This window comes from Mycetomoellerius zeteki, unplaced genomic scaffold, assembly GCF_001594055.1.
Source record: "Mycetomoellerius zeteki isolate Tzet28-1 unplaced genomic scaffold, Tzet1.0 scaffold106, whole genome shotgun sequence".
In the NCBI taxonomy this organism is placed as follows: domain Eukaryota; kingdom Metazoa; phylum Arthropoda; class Insecta; order Hymenoptera; family Formicidae; genus Mycetomoellerius; species Mycetomoellerius zeteki.
In genome coordinates this window covers 1,962,262-1,976,029 of record NW_017255975.1, presented here as the reverse complement: position 1 = coordinate 1,976,029, position 13,768 = coordinate 1,962,262, and the positions used below count along the sequence as shown (strand labels likewise).

The 13,768-nt window shown below is 33.6% G+C and overlaps 1 protein-coding gene across 1 annotated transcript in view; it reads right to left on the bottom strand.

Annotated features, from left to right (window-relative positions):
• Positions 1 to 13,768, bottom strand: part of Mmp2 (Matrix metalloproteinase 2) — a 183,090-nt gene that overhangs the window by 32,769 nt on the left and 136,553 nt on the right. The window contains exons 5-6 of the mRNA XM_018450308.1: positions 5,141 to 5,287; positions 3,760 to 3,902 (exon numbers count right to left, since the gene is read on the bottom strand). Coding sequence (XP_018305810.1) covers positions 3,760 to 3,902; positions 5,141 to 5,287 — 290 coding nt within the window. The remainder of the gene's footprint in view (positions 1 to 3,759; positions 3,903 to 5,140; positions 5,288 to 13,768) is intronic.

Sequence of the window (13,768 nt, the reverse complement as noted above, 5' to 3'; positions counted from 1 at the left end):
AGAGTCGCGCTTGCAAGACGCAGAGAGGATTACAGAAGGGGCGGACGTGCCGTTATCACCGTCGGCGATAAGGCCAACGATGTTGTTATTAAGAGTTTCGATTAAAGTTTCGCTGAGAGAAAATTCCCCGACTCGTAGCCACGAGAGCACGTAAAATGAACTTTAACCGCGTTAAGCGCTTAACGCGCAAGTTAACGCGAGAGTTTCAAGTGTCCGACCAAGAGAATCTCCGTTAACGAGGAAAAAAATTTGCGTTTAGATAAAGCTTTGAACTTTTCAATTAAAAACGCTTTTCGATTTTTCTATATAATGTCGAGGAAATACGCGCTCGCAATCATATCTCTATTCAATCTATGCATTCCGTTTCCGGAGTGTTTCCTGCTTTTTCTACCGTCAATCACTTCGTAGTTAAAATTTCGTCTGCGATTCCGTAAAATTTCATTCGCTTGAAATTAATTATGAAAAAGTAAAGCTCTGATTACAAATATATATTATCATTGATCATTTTAAGAAAAATTCCATATTGTTTAAGCAATAAGTTGAAATGCAAAATTAGGAAAATTATGAACTTGAGAGCTACATTATTATGAATCACTCTTTTGTAAATTACGAAAGTCGGGAAGGCTTTTAAGACTTCTTATTCTTCGTTGCAACCAACTTTTCGCGTTGCAGCAGTTTTATTTTTACTAAAGCGGATTTGCTCGAGCAAATTAGTTCTTGTCGGGGGAAAAAGCTGCTACTTCGAATTGTATTCCACGATGTTCATTCTCCGTTGCTTGAAATCCCCGGGTAGAGAGTATGGTGCGCAAAGAAAGTGCGGAAACATATTATGCAGAAACGTTGTAACGACGACGATAGAAATGTCCATAACGACAGAAACGAGATGACGGACTTTTGTTGTAACGCTCGATTTGCACGGGGATGAGCTTATCGACCGAAATATTTCACGCCATCTTTCTCGCTGCGATAAATTGTCAACCACCGTATACAAATCGTCTCTAATTATTCTGTACTAACTACTCCTCTTGGTAATAAATCAACGGAATAAAACTTACTCAGCGGAAATGAGAAATAATTAAATGGTTTCCGGGAACAAAAGTTCCCATTTTAACACGGAACAATAAATCGAGCTCTTTAAAGCCCTGTGTTAATTAATTAATACGTATTAATCTGATCCCTACAAAAGAAAATTGCCATATCAAAATCAATGTTTGATGAAAGGATATCTATAAAAGATAAGAATCCTTTTTATATAATTTTTGTAATATATCTCTATGACATATACCTATAATATACAAAAAATATATAAAAATCGCGTCGCGATGAAATATAATTTATAAAAAAAAGATATAACTTCTAATAAAAAACATCAACAATATTTTACAGCTGTGTACCTACTATATACATAATATACATTAATAAATATGGCGCATTTTATTAAATACAATACATTAGCTATTGAAAGATAAAAACATCATATTGTGTGTAAGTAATTACAAATATCAGCAGGATATACTATGGGAGATGTGGAATCAAATGCGCAATATTATAACGCGTAAACGAGGAGACAATCGGCAGCTTTAACTATTGCGCTATGGCACGTCGCTTGGCTAACTGTTGCAATTACGAGGTCGTAATCATGGAGTGATTCACGCCGCGAATTACGCAATTAAGCAATCTTGATAGAAGCACGAGGGATACAGTGGATGGATCCTCGCAACTTGCGTCGAGAAATCGGCTCTCTCTCTCTCTCTCTCTCTCTCTCTCTCTCTCAACTCTGTCTATCTTCTCCCGGCTTTCGCCTATAGCATCGTCACGTCGTCTCAATTGTGCGCTAATTAAACGCACACGCGGTTGTCGACCTGTTAAGGAAACATCGTTAATCATTCCAACAGGTTGTCTGTCTCTGTCTGGGTTTGCACTTTCTTGTTAATTTTCATTAGGAATTAGGCTTGTTTTTTTAGTTGAACTTCTCGTATCGTCCAACGTAAAAAGAAAAAGAGAAAAGATAAACAGTGCGGCAAGAAGTCAGCCAAAAAGAACAGACCTATTGTCGATAATTGCTTCAATTGATACATCGAAACGCGGCTAAAGAAAATAATGAATCGAAGCGTTCGATCTGCTGAAGAAAAGAAAAGCATGATGTATTAAGAATCAGCACACGAAGAATCTTGTAACCATCATAATGAGTAATTATAAGGATATCAATTGTATAGGTATAATATACATACATATTATACACACCAATTTTTTAAAGATATTAAAATAAAAACAATAAGAATCTCATTTTTAGACTGTATATGTGAGAACACAATCGATAAACTAGAAGTTTATACTGATCGAAGCTAGATCTTTTTTTAATGCTTTAAATAATTAAAATAAAACCTGACTTTAATAATTTTAAACTATTATTTTATATGTCATTTATCATTTATATTAAATTATTCGGCTACCTATGTTAATTAAAAGCATTTTAATTTATTTTGTATAAAGAGAAACTTTAATTATATAAAAAGTCCCGTGAAAATAATTAAGCAATTATCCATTTAATTTTCAAACATATATTTGGTAATATAAATGTAATTGAAAAATTCGAAATTTTAATTTCATTACTCTCTAAATCTGAATCAGTGGGGATAGTCACTAATTACCCAGTGGCATACTTGGCACTGATAATCAGTGAAGTTCAACTAAAAAAGAAAGAATATTTGAGCATTATATGACTAAAATACTGATATTTGCACGTTAATTTCAATCTTCCAATACCATATTCATTGAATTTAACCATAAAAACAAGGTTAGTTAGATCATATAATAAAGATTAGCTAGGTTAGGAATCTCACATTTAATTCACTGATTACTAGTGACATACTTGGCACTGATATCAGTGATTATTCACTGATTCAGATTTAGAGAGTATGTTAAAAGGGAAGAAATAATGTACATGCCGGAATAAAATCTACTGAATATAAAGCCGCGCTGTAATAATTAATATTGGCAAACGTATTGTATGCGTGGCATTGTTTGAGAAAACCAAGACAAAACATTTCTTATTGCATTAAAAGAGGTAAAAAATACATAGATAGAATCGCTAGAAAGCTTACAAACAATTCTTCAGACGCTCATATACGCTGCTCGTGAATACCTTTACGTAAAACGCCGTCCGGCATGTTATATCGATCCGACGATATAACGCTCTGTCTCGATAGAATTGAAAAGAGTTTCTCCTCTTTCTGGAGTTATCCCTCTTTCCCACAAGGCGTGACCGCACCTTGTATCAGATGACCGAGTTGGCGCGTCACCAAAACACGGATGGCTTGGATAATTATTATCGCGAAAGTCCATGCCTCGAGATAATAGGAGAGAAGTTCAATATGCAAAATGTTAGGAATTTCAAGAGACAGAGAGAAAGAGAGAGAGAGAGAGAGAGAGAGAGAGAGAGAGAGAGAGTTCAAATATTTGTAAAAATATATGATTAATTAAACCGATATTTAACCAACTCACGTAACATTTGAAGTATCTCGATCCTTTAGACAATTCGAGCAAACTCTTCGAAAAGAGTTCGAATAAACAGCTCATTCGCCACGAAAGATTGGAGTAAACAGTATCTATTAGAAGTAATCAGTTTTTGTCTGTTCTCTTTGGCTTCATCGTTTGAATATTTGCCATTTCACCTGAATTCGTATATTTCAATTGCTCGTGCGAGGGATTTGAATAATTTGAGGCACGACCCCACCGGAGAAATTCTGATTTACTTACCTTCCTCGTTGCTCTCATCCTCCAGCAACCATATCTCCTCCTCGTCGAAGTGAGCGTCTCCACCGCGATCCTTGCCCGGGAAGAATGCGTGAGCCAGGATCTGACCTCTGCCATCAAACGGATATCCGTCTCCATGATAACCCCTGAACAATGCGCAACGCGAATATTATCTGACGTTCTGCCAATAAAATTATCATCGAATTTAATCCTGCTGCTTTGTTCGAATATACTGTACAGTCAATATAAGCTGATTTGTTATTTTATACATTTAAAAATTTTAAATGAAAATGAAAAAATTGTTAAAACTTTATAGTCAGATTAATATTTCTGCTCTATGAAACAAAGTCAAATAAAACAAAGTGAAATGTGAAAACCCTTACTCATAACATAAAAATGTAGCAGGGAAATAAAAATAATTTCGAGTCGAATAGATCCGAACAGTGCAAGAATTAATATCTATCGCGAGTTTGCGATTTTACACAATTATATGGCATCATGTTGCATTATTATTTTGTTACACATCCAATGTGTAACAAGTAGTTTTCAATGTCGATATGCCACTGCTGGAATCTCTAAAAAAAAATTCTGGCTAAAACTCGAACGCTTAAATCTAGTTTCTATCACTGTCAAATACCAAAACCGGTTGATTTAAATTATTATAATATATAATAGTTTAAAATAAAATTAGATTTTGTGACTTCAAAAATAAACCAAATATAAGTAAATAATATATTATATTTATGAAACATTTATTCGCAAACAATTGGAATACACTTATCCACAAAGTTAGCTGTAAACGTTTCGATTCTGGATTTGAGTCCTTTTCAGTTGCGGAAGTCAAGTATAAACTACGAGTTCTAGTTTGTACTTGACTTCTATACTGAAGAGGACTCATTGTCAAATGCAGAGTCGAAACGTTTGCAGTTAACTTCATAAGTATATTCCAATTGTTTGTGAATTATATTTTAACGCCTTATAAATATATTATTTACGCACTAACAATTACAAAGGCTCATATAGGCAGTTTACTTATATTTTATTTACTTTTTGAATAGGAGCTATGCGTTTCATGGATTATCTCCGTGTTCAGATTTATTATCTTTTTACAAAAAGAGATTATTAAAATGCCTGGCATTCTAATAATACTTTAATAATTACTGTTCATTTATATTATTATAATAATGAGTTAATTAATCCTAAAATTCCACTTAATAATAAAGTATTCATTATAAAATATCATTCTTGTTTAACGTGCATGTTTTTAGCGTTGAAACAATTTCAATCGCGGAGTCAATCACTCAAAATATGTACATATGCACGCTAGGATAAGTAGGTTGAATTAAGTAAAGTTTCAATTAAAGTTAATTTAAATTAAACTTACCGGTGGAAGTAGACCAGGATATCGGCATGGTCACTGTTGATCTCCTGGAAGGTGAGCTTCGAATTCCTGGCCCAGAGATCGAGGGCCTTACTCAGCTCCAGCCGAACCCCGCCAGTGTCCAGGCCGCTAGGCTGCTCGGTTCTTAAGCTGCAAATGAAGGGAATATTCCCATATGAGAGATCGATCGATCGATCCAACGACGCGGAGGACAAGCACGACTATATAAATGGTAAATATTTACGCAGCGCTCACTAAGACGATCAGTCCGGCTTCGATAAACGCTAAATAAACTTCGCCTGATCGATTGTGCTCACACGGCTCAAGTATTTACCTATTTACTGATTATCTAGGAACACGCGATCGCCGAATAAAAACGACAGAAATGCGTCGCGCTCGTAATGTTTTAAAACTGCGTCAACATTATATTTGATCAATGATTGGAATATGTCGGATACTTTAGTTTCATTAATCAAGCAGTTTGATTGATATTGATTTAATTTATCTGTTTGAATTTACATTAGCGTGTAGCAACTTGTATATATTTTAATTTATATGTTACATATATATAATAACTCTAAATAGCACATGTTGGTCTTTTATATATGCTTTTTATATGATTATAAAACATTAGATATATACTTAGGAAGTATGTTTCCTAAATATCTCATTAAATATTTAGGAACCATTTAAATCCCACACGTGTTAATTGAGATAAAATAATCTTTTAATAAAATTTAATTCTGTATGTGGTAATTTATATAAAAGTAAAAGAGTGTGTACAGAGTTTACGCTTCGAAGAACTTGTTAATCTCTCTAACATACATTCTCTCTTTGTAAAATTTCTCTTTGTTTAGGTATTATATATACTGTTGTAATTATCCTGATTTAACCTTTATTAAAACGGGACAGCCACTATAGTGACACATATATAGTGACGCTGAAACAGTATTATATTTTGATGCAAGGAATGAAATAATGAATCATAAGAAACTTTACCTATAAGGAAAAGTTCTCTCTCTCTCTCTCTCTCTCTCTCTCTCTCTCTCTCTCTCTCTCTCTCTGTAAGATTTTAATAAATTCCCTCTAAAGATTAACCATTATTATCCATTCAAACATATGTACTATTTAATTCAAAAATATGCACTAATTTCAAATAATTTTATTTTCAACCAGATTTTCACCAAATTTCATTTTTAACCTGAAACAAAATCGTGTATATTTCATAACCTTTTCTCTCTTACAAAAACATATTACAAAAAATAAATCTACTGTATTATATAATTTATCATATTACAAACATAAATTGCTCATATTTATAAGTATATTCTGGAAAAAATTAAATATCACTAAAAGCAAAAATTTTTTTTATTTCTGCTTTATCATAATTTTTTTGTTTTAAGTCGTCCTTCCGTGAAACTCTGCAATTATGCTTCCCGCACAAGAAACCGCTGTCCTTGCTTTCAGCTAGTTGTTATTTACACGAGGTCGCAAGTAAAACATGTTTTAAGTTTCTCGGCGGCCGCGAGTTCGGCACACGAAAAGATACGAAAAGTTTTACAACTCCGAGAGATGGATTATTTCCTCTTTTCTTATGCCGTAGGGAAATATTCCAAAAATGCGAAATAACAGGAGCACTCGGTATAAACTAACAAAACGCAGCAGCATAAGTTAATTAAAAGTACTCCTCTCCCTCCCCCCCTCTCTCTCTCTCTCTATTTCTCTCTTTCTATTTCTAAAACCGCGATGTCATCGCCGACTTCTGTAGAATCTGTGTCAAGACTTCGAGATCTTTGAAGTGCTTTAACGTACAAGTGGAATTAATCATTTCGCGCAATGATGACTACCGCTGAGTTGTTTCTACAGCCGCGACTGCATAATTACAGTACACTCCCCGCACAAGATGTCTGTTTATATTTTATTGCGTGCTTCTCCTTTAGTTATTTGATGTCACATCTCATAAATTTCTCTCCATAATTTATAAACGTACATATATATATATGAAATCAATAAAATACATACTGTGAAATAGAAATGTAAAATGGAAAAGTATGTAGAAGCAAATAAGAATATATAATAATATAATTAGAATAATATTTAGATTTTACAAGAAACTCTAAATATTTTTTACTCTGATTATATATTCTTATTTGCTTCCACGCGCATTTCTGTTTTCCTATTTTAAATATCAATTTGGTTATAACAGAGTTTCCATATAAATTTTTGTTTCATTATTATTAAAAATACTATTTTATCTGATTTTGTTTATTGTACTCATCTATACCTTGTTTTTACAAAAATATTTCGTCTCATTAGTATTAAAATTAATTAAAGAGAGAGACATGATTTTTATTTTATCGCCCTTTTTATTACCCTCGCGAGATAAATTTTCTGTATGTAAATTTATCCTCATTATTCATAATTTTGTCATTTATTTAATGACGCTCGCGTATGTCAGTATTAAATGTAGCGATTAACTCTCATCCGACTTTTGATGAAGCGATCCGATTCGCGTCAATACGCGCGATTTATGTCGACAGAAAGCCGGTCACGACAATTTACATTATTAACAGCTGCCCGCGGGTAATGTCGGAAATGGGAAACAGGACTCGACATCATCGACGATGATGATTACTCGTATCGCCGCGGCGCATCATCGCTCGCGTTTACGTGCCTGTTTTATTAAAACGATGAACATATCGCTTAATTAGGCGAACCGATCTGACACTGATCGATACATCATGGAACTTTCCGATGTATGAATCAACATTTCCGATGCAATTCGCGTGATTTTCTGCGCATACCCGTACAATTTCTCGTGCAGTTCTCAACCTCGAGGCGAAAATGTGCCAAACTTTTGCCGAACTGTTCGCGAATATACCGAACGACTCAAATATAGCCTGCGTGTCTAGAAATGTCAAAGTTCGAATTTCAAAACATATATGGTTGAAATATAAACGAAATTTTTAAAAATATAAATCAACATTGGTAGATGTATTTACACAGAGTGACAAGTGGAAGTGTCTGCAATTCACGTCCTACATAGTTCTAACCTCGCGATAGTTGTTTCTGTAGTTATTGTTGCGATGTCCAAACAAATAGTACCAAGTACCATTTCGTACTTGCTTCCTTGATAACGTCTCTTTTCTGAATTGTGCAGTTTACGCGAAATTTCAATGGTTTCAACATTTTCAATTATAATCCTAAATTGGACATACTGATAAGAATAAATCTAATTAAGTAAAAAACTATTGGTTGAAGTGGATCTTTAATATGTGAATTTTCATATACATATCTGATTCTGTAAACTGAAATCCTTTTGGATCTTGAAACGTAATTATGAATAGAATTAGAGTAGTAATATCACATATTAAATTAAAGCAATTTAATAATTTTAATTAAATAAGAGAAATCTCCTATATTCAATCAAAGTGGATTTTAGTGCTTAAATATTTCTGTGTGAATTTATAATATATACATATTTGATTTTACAAACCGCGCTCCAAAATCTTTTTTAGTCTTAAAATGCAATTATAAGTAGAACTCGAATAGTAATATCTTATAGGGCAAACAAAATATGTATAGGGCATCTTTTTTTTATTTGACTAATAAAGAAATAAATTAAATACAAATTTGTTTCATAAGGAATTATACATTTTGAGTCCTATATGTTACAGCATACTTTTGCATATTTCACACATAAGAGCATATTTTTGCATATTTCGCTCACACATGCATAATATTTACATATTTCATCTATTTTTATTGTATATTTCATATCGTTTTCTAATTTAAGTTTATGATTACGTTATTATAAGTAAAAAACTTAATTAATATTTTGAAAATTTGTGCGATAAAAAGTAATTTTCAAATGCATATATTCCTTTCTTTAGAGCATTTTTTCGATTTCACAGAGCATATTTTAAGCCCTTAAAAAGGGATTTTTACAGCATAATTTTGGGATATATTTCTTTCTTTAGAGCATTTTTTCTATTTCACAGAGCATATTTTAGGCACTTAAAAAGAGATTTTTACAGCATAATTTTGGTTGCCCTATTTATCATTAAATATTGTTTACATTAAATAATATAAAAAACTATTGGTGAGGTACGCATTTAGCAACTCTTCTCTATATAGAATAGTTTGAAAAGTAATTTCCTAGCTAGCGCGTAATTTCTGAATACGCTCTAAATTTTCAACATTAGATTTTCGCGTACTTAGGATGTTTCCTGTGTCACTCTTGCTTCCGGTCTTAGATCTCGACATTTTCGTAACCGTTGGAAAGTTCGGAGCCGTAAATTCCATTGTAATTTTGCCAACGTACGGTCCGCGCCACAGGTATGTCCCGTAATAGCGAAATTAACGTCAGTCGTGACTTGAATAACGTTTTTGCGGATGAGATATTACCGGAGTATCTTTCACACGCGTTAGAAAGATGACATTTTAAATATACGTGAAGGTGAAGATATTCTCAGTTTGCAACGTGCGAATACGCATATGCGACAGGATAGACACGAGGTTTGTTCGCGTCGCATGCTCTAATATGTTCCAAAATGCTTCTACCATAACTCTTACTCACTCTAACGCGCTTGATAGAGTGAGTAGGAGTTATGGTAGGAGCATATTGGAGCATGTTGGAGCTTGCGACGTGAACAAGTCTACAGCCTCATAGCGGAAGGATATTATTTCTCGGTGTAAATTCCCTATCGATCACCCCGTTCCATCATCGTCCTCGAGTGAATATCTCTTTCCTCGGAAAGCGACATACACGCGTGTGTACATATACACCCACACTCCGTCATCTTTATACATAGTCTAGCGAAATACGTTTTTATAACCTATATAGCATTTTATTAAAGACATTCTGGAAACGTTCTTTAGGACGATTAGAGGACATAGAGACGCCCTTTAGATGTCTTTAGGATGTCCCTTGGAAATCTGTACTGAATGGAAACATATAAAGGTGATCCTACATGGCTGATAATACTGTCAGTATTAAATACCGACAATATTATTGATCGTGTGTTATTAATATTAATGAATTGACGTAGAATACTGACAGTGATCTGGATTTTGATTCTCGAGCATCAGTATCGCTTTATTAAGATCCATATCACAGAATGTCACAGTGCAATAAATAATCCAAATAGCAAAATGTCTGCAGTCTTCTAGCAGGCTGTCAGCAGATTTGAGCAGAAAATGACGACAGTCTGCCATCAACTGCGTCCGCATTAGGCTTCTGTTAAAATCGCCTATCGACAAAATGTGAAGGCAAATTGTTGGCAGAAATTGAGCAGATCCTGCCGACATTATCTGAGAGAGATTCTGTTATGTTTTTTTCTAACAGTCTGTCAACAGTAATATGTACATCTAATTCTGTAACAATTCTGTTGCTATTTTGTGCATAGTGTATAGCAGACATTTAAAAAAATCTGCTTTCTACAGACTTGGCTATCTGAGAATATACGTAAAAATAAAATGAAATAGATTATCAACAATACTGATGTAGGATTTAAAAATATTAAAAATATTGATGCATACTGTTAATATTATTCAATATTATTTATCAGTACTACTGACGTATAGAGTCACCTTTAGAATAGTATTTATGAAAGAATCGGAAAGAAATGTGAGCGAAGCGAAGACATAATTGCGCGAGAAAGGAAAAAAGAAAATACTGCTTTAAAATAATATTTGCAATATTCTTCTTTGAACTAGCGTAAAACATTGTGCAATCAAGTAAAAGTTCATTTCTCCAAACATCATTATAAGTTACTGTTACGAAGACTCTTCTTTCGCTACTCATGTTTAACGAAATTAATGATTTACAGAAACAGCACACTTTCATTTAATTGATCCAATTACGCCTATAACTCGCGTTGGTAAACAAAATGCTACATATCGCATTAATCAGTAATATATTAAAAATAGAGAACATCCCCCCATATCTGACGGACAAATGAAGAAAAAGGAATCAACATCGTGCGCGTACACGGGCAATTTAGCGCCCGTTAGACAACCGACGGAGATTAATGGACGAATAGGCGTCTGGACAAATAGGTAAATTGATAGTTACGGTGTTACGGCTCGCCTCATATAAAATGGGGCAGACGTTCGTTTAAATCAGCGAGCATATTTCGCACCAACAGCGCGCGAAGCGAGTTTTCTCACTGTCCGTCTACTTAATTTAACGCGTTCATCTACATGTCAGTAATCCTTGGCTCGATACGAGACATCGACAGTAATCATTAACAAAAGAATTTATCTTGTGCTTCGGAAAATTCCTCGCGAGCGGATGTAAGAAATGTACAAGAACTTGTCGAAATGTATTTAGCTTGAAAAAATAATAAAAGACTAAGAACAGAGAAGAAAAGTAAGGAAAACATACGAGAGAAAGAAACAAATATAGTATCTCAAATAAGGTCGCGTTTTTGTGTATGTGCAGAAACAATACTGTATACTCGTCACAAATCTCTCTCTCTCTCTCTCTCTCTCTCCTTATTTGTTTAGTCGTTTATGTAGCTTTTATTTTTTTCTTTGCTCTTTAGCTTTATATTTAATTACTTTTTCTTTTCATTTTATTTTATATATATTTCATTATTTAGTTTATTTGATTGAGATATGTAACAACTATATTATAAACTTGTTTGTATTACATCTTAGCCCTTTTAAAAAAGGATCCTCTCTCATCCAAAGCGCTTAATAAATAGCGTGATATCTATCAATCTATCTATCTATCTATCTGTCTGTTTCTCTCTATTTCTTAGTGACCTAATTAAAGCTCGGCGCAATAGCTATCGTGTTTCACTTGACATTTAACTGATCATTTATCGATGCATCCACAATTAGCTTGCACGAAACAGTTTGCATCGTGTAGTTTCCACGTGCATTCGGGCGCATCTAATTTCGCAAGAGAAACCGCATCCGCGTACGCCATTAATATTATGCCTTCAACATCGTCTCGTATTCATTACGCGGCCAATCGGTAATGAACACCGCGAAGCAAGAGAGATAAATATATGCATTGAGAGAATTACAGGATGGCGCGTAAAAGCGCTGTGCGCTAAAGTAATTTAAAGCGTGTATATTTTATTAATTGTCCACGATTAGGAAAACAATGCGAGTTTCGATTGAATTATCACGACGGCACGCAGCCCGGTTGCGAGGATTATCCTTTGAAAAATCGACTGCATATTTCATTGAACTTATTGCTAAATTCCTGTGCGATCAAAAGCGCGTAAATTGTCGAATACAATTCGGCAATTACCGTAAATATGCGCAAAAAAATCTTGTTTGACTCTTAATCCGTATTAAAATAAATTTACTGTTTTTGTAAAATATTTTATTAATTTAGGAAAAAAATGTGACACAAAGCTCTTGTCAAATTAAAGCTGTTTAAATGGATATCATTATTATAGAGAGCTTATAAATTTATAAATATTTTAATTTATAAGTTATCAAATGCGTGTTAAGAATTCATAACATGCATGTTAAGACTCTATTATTACATCCCTTAAATACTTAAATTGCATATTCATGTATTCCTTACTCGACTGCTTTTTCCCCTCGAATCTTCTCGGTAATTTCGTTATATTTGTCAGTCTGTTTTGCTATTGAATTTGTGCACTACCAATATTTCACGAAGAAAAGAATGTCATATTGCATATGAAATGACTAAGCAGTTTGAAGAAGGCAACGCGGTAGGTTAAGAGACAACGATGCAAATTCTGCGGTGACAATAAGCCACTGAGAGTAAAGCAAATTTGGTAAACTTCGGCCGTGTAATGCCTCCTTCGCCTCTTATGTATAAGCGTCCCCTGGGAGTGTTTTGCTCCCAAACTTTGATGAATGAACTTTACAACTTGTCTTGTTCGCTGCCTCTATCGTCATATTGTATTAATATATCGTCTTTTGGCAACTTTAATAATAATCACGCGTGACATTTACGCTGTTGCTTCTATTGCGATAAAATATGTCCGTAAAAAATGCTAATTTTAATTTTTTAAAAGTTGAGACAGTTTTAGAAACTCCTAAAAAGAAATAAAAATCAAGATTTTAACACTAAATTTTAACACTAAAAGATTTTTAAAGAAAGAAGCAGAAATAAAAAAGATGACTCTCTTATCGTGATAATAAAATTTCAATAATTAACATTTACTTTTTGCTGTATAATAATTAATAAGCTAATATAATATAATTTATTATTTAATAATATATTTGACATATATATGTATTTCATAATCGTTAAAATATAAATTTAATTTTCTGTGATAATGTTATCATACAAGTAGATCTGAAATAAAAACACTTTTTTATGTCACAGTTATTTTAAGATATTTCCTCAGGGAACCATATTTTATGGTAGCATTTTACAAGAACGGTTACTCACTTTCATCATTACTATAAAATACGTAAAAATTCAATCCTTGGGATGGAACGGATCTTATAAGAATGAGCAAATTTTATCACAATGGTGGGTACGAATTTTCGAGCGGAAGATGCAGCCCAGCTCGCTCGTAACCGTTCCAGCTGCACCGTTCGCAATTTTCTTTATTCGTGAGTTCGTAAATTTCAGAGGAGCGACACAACGCTATCGCGCGCGTGTCGACATATAACTGTAACTTTAATATG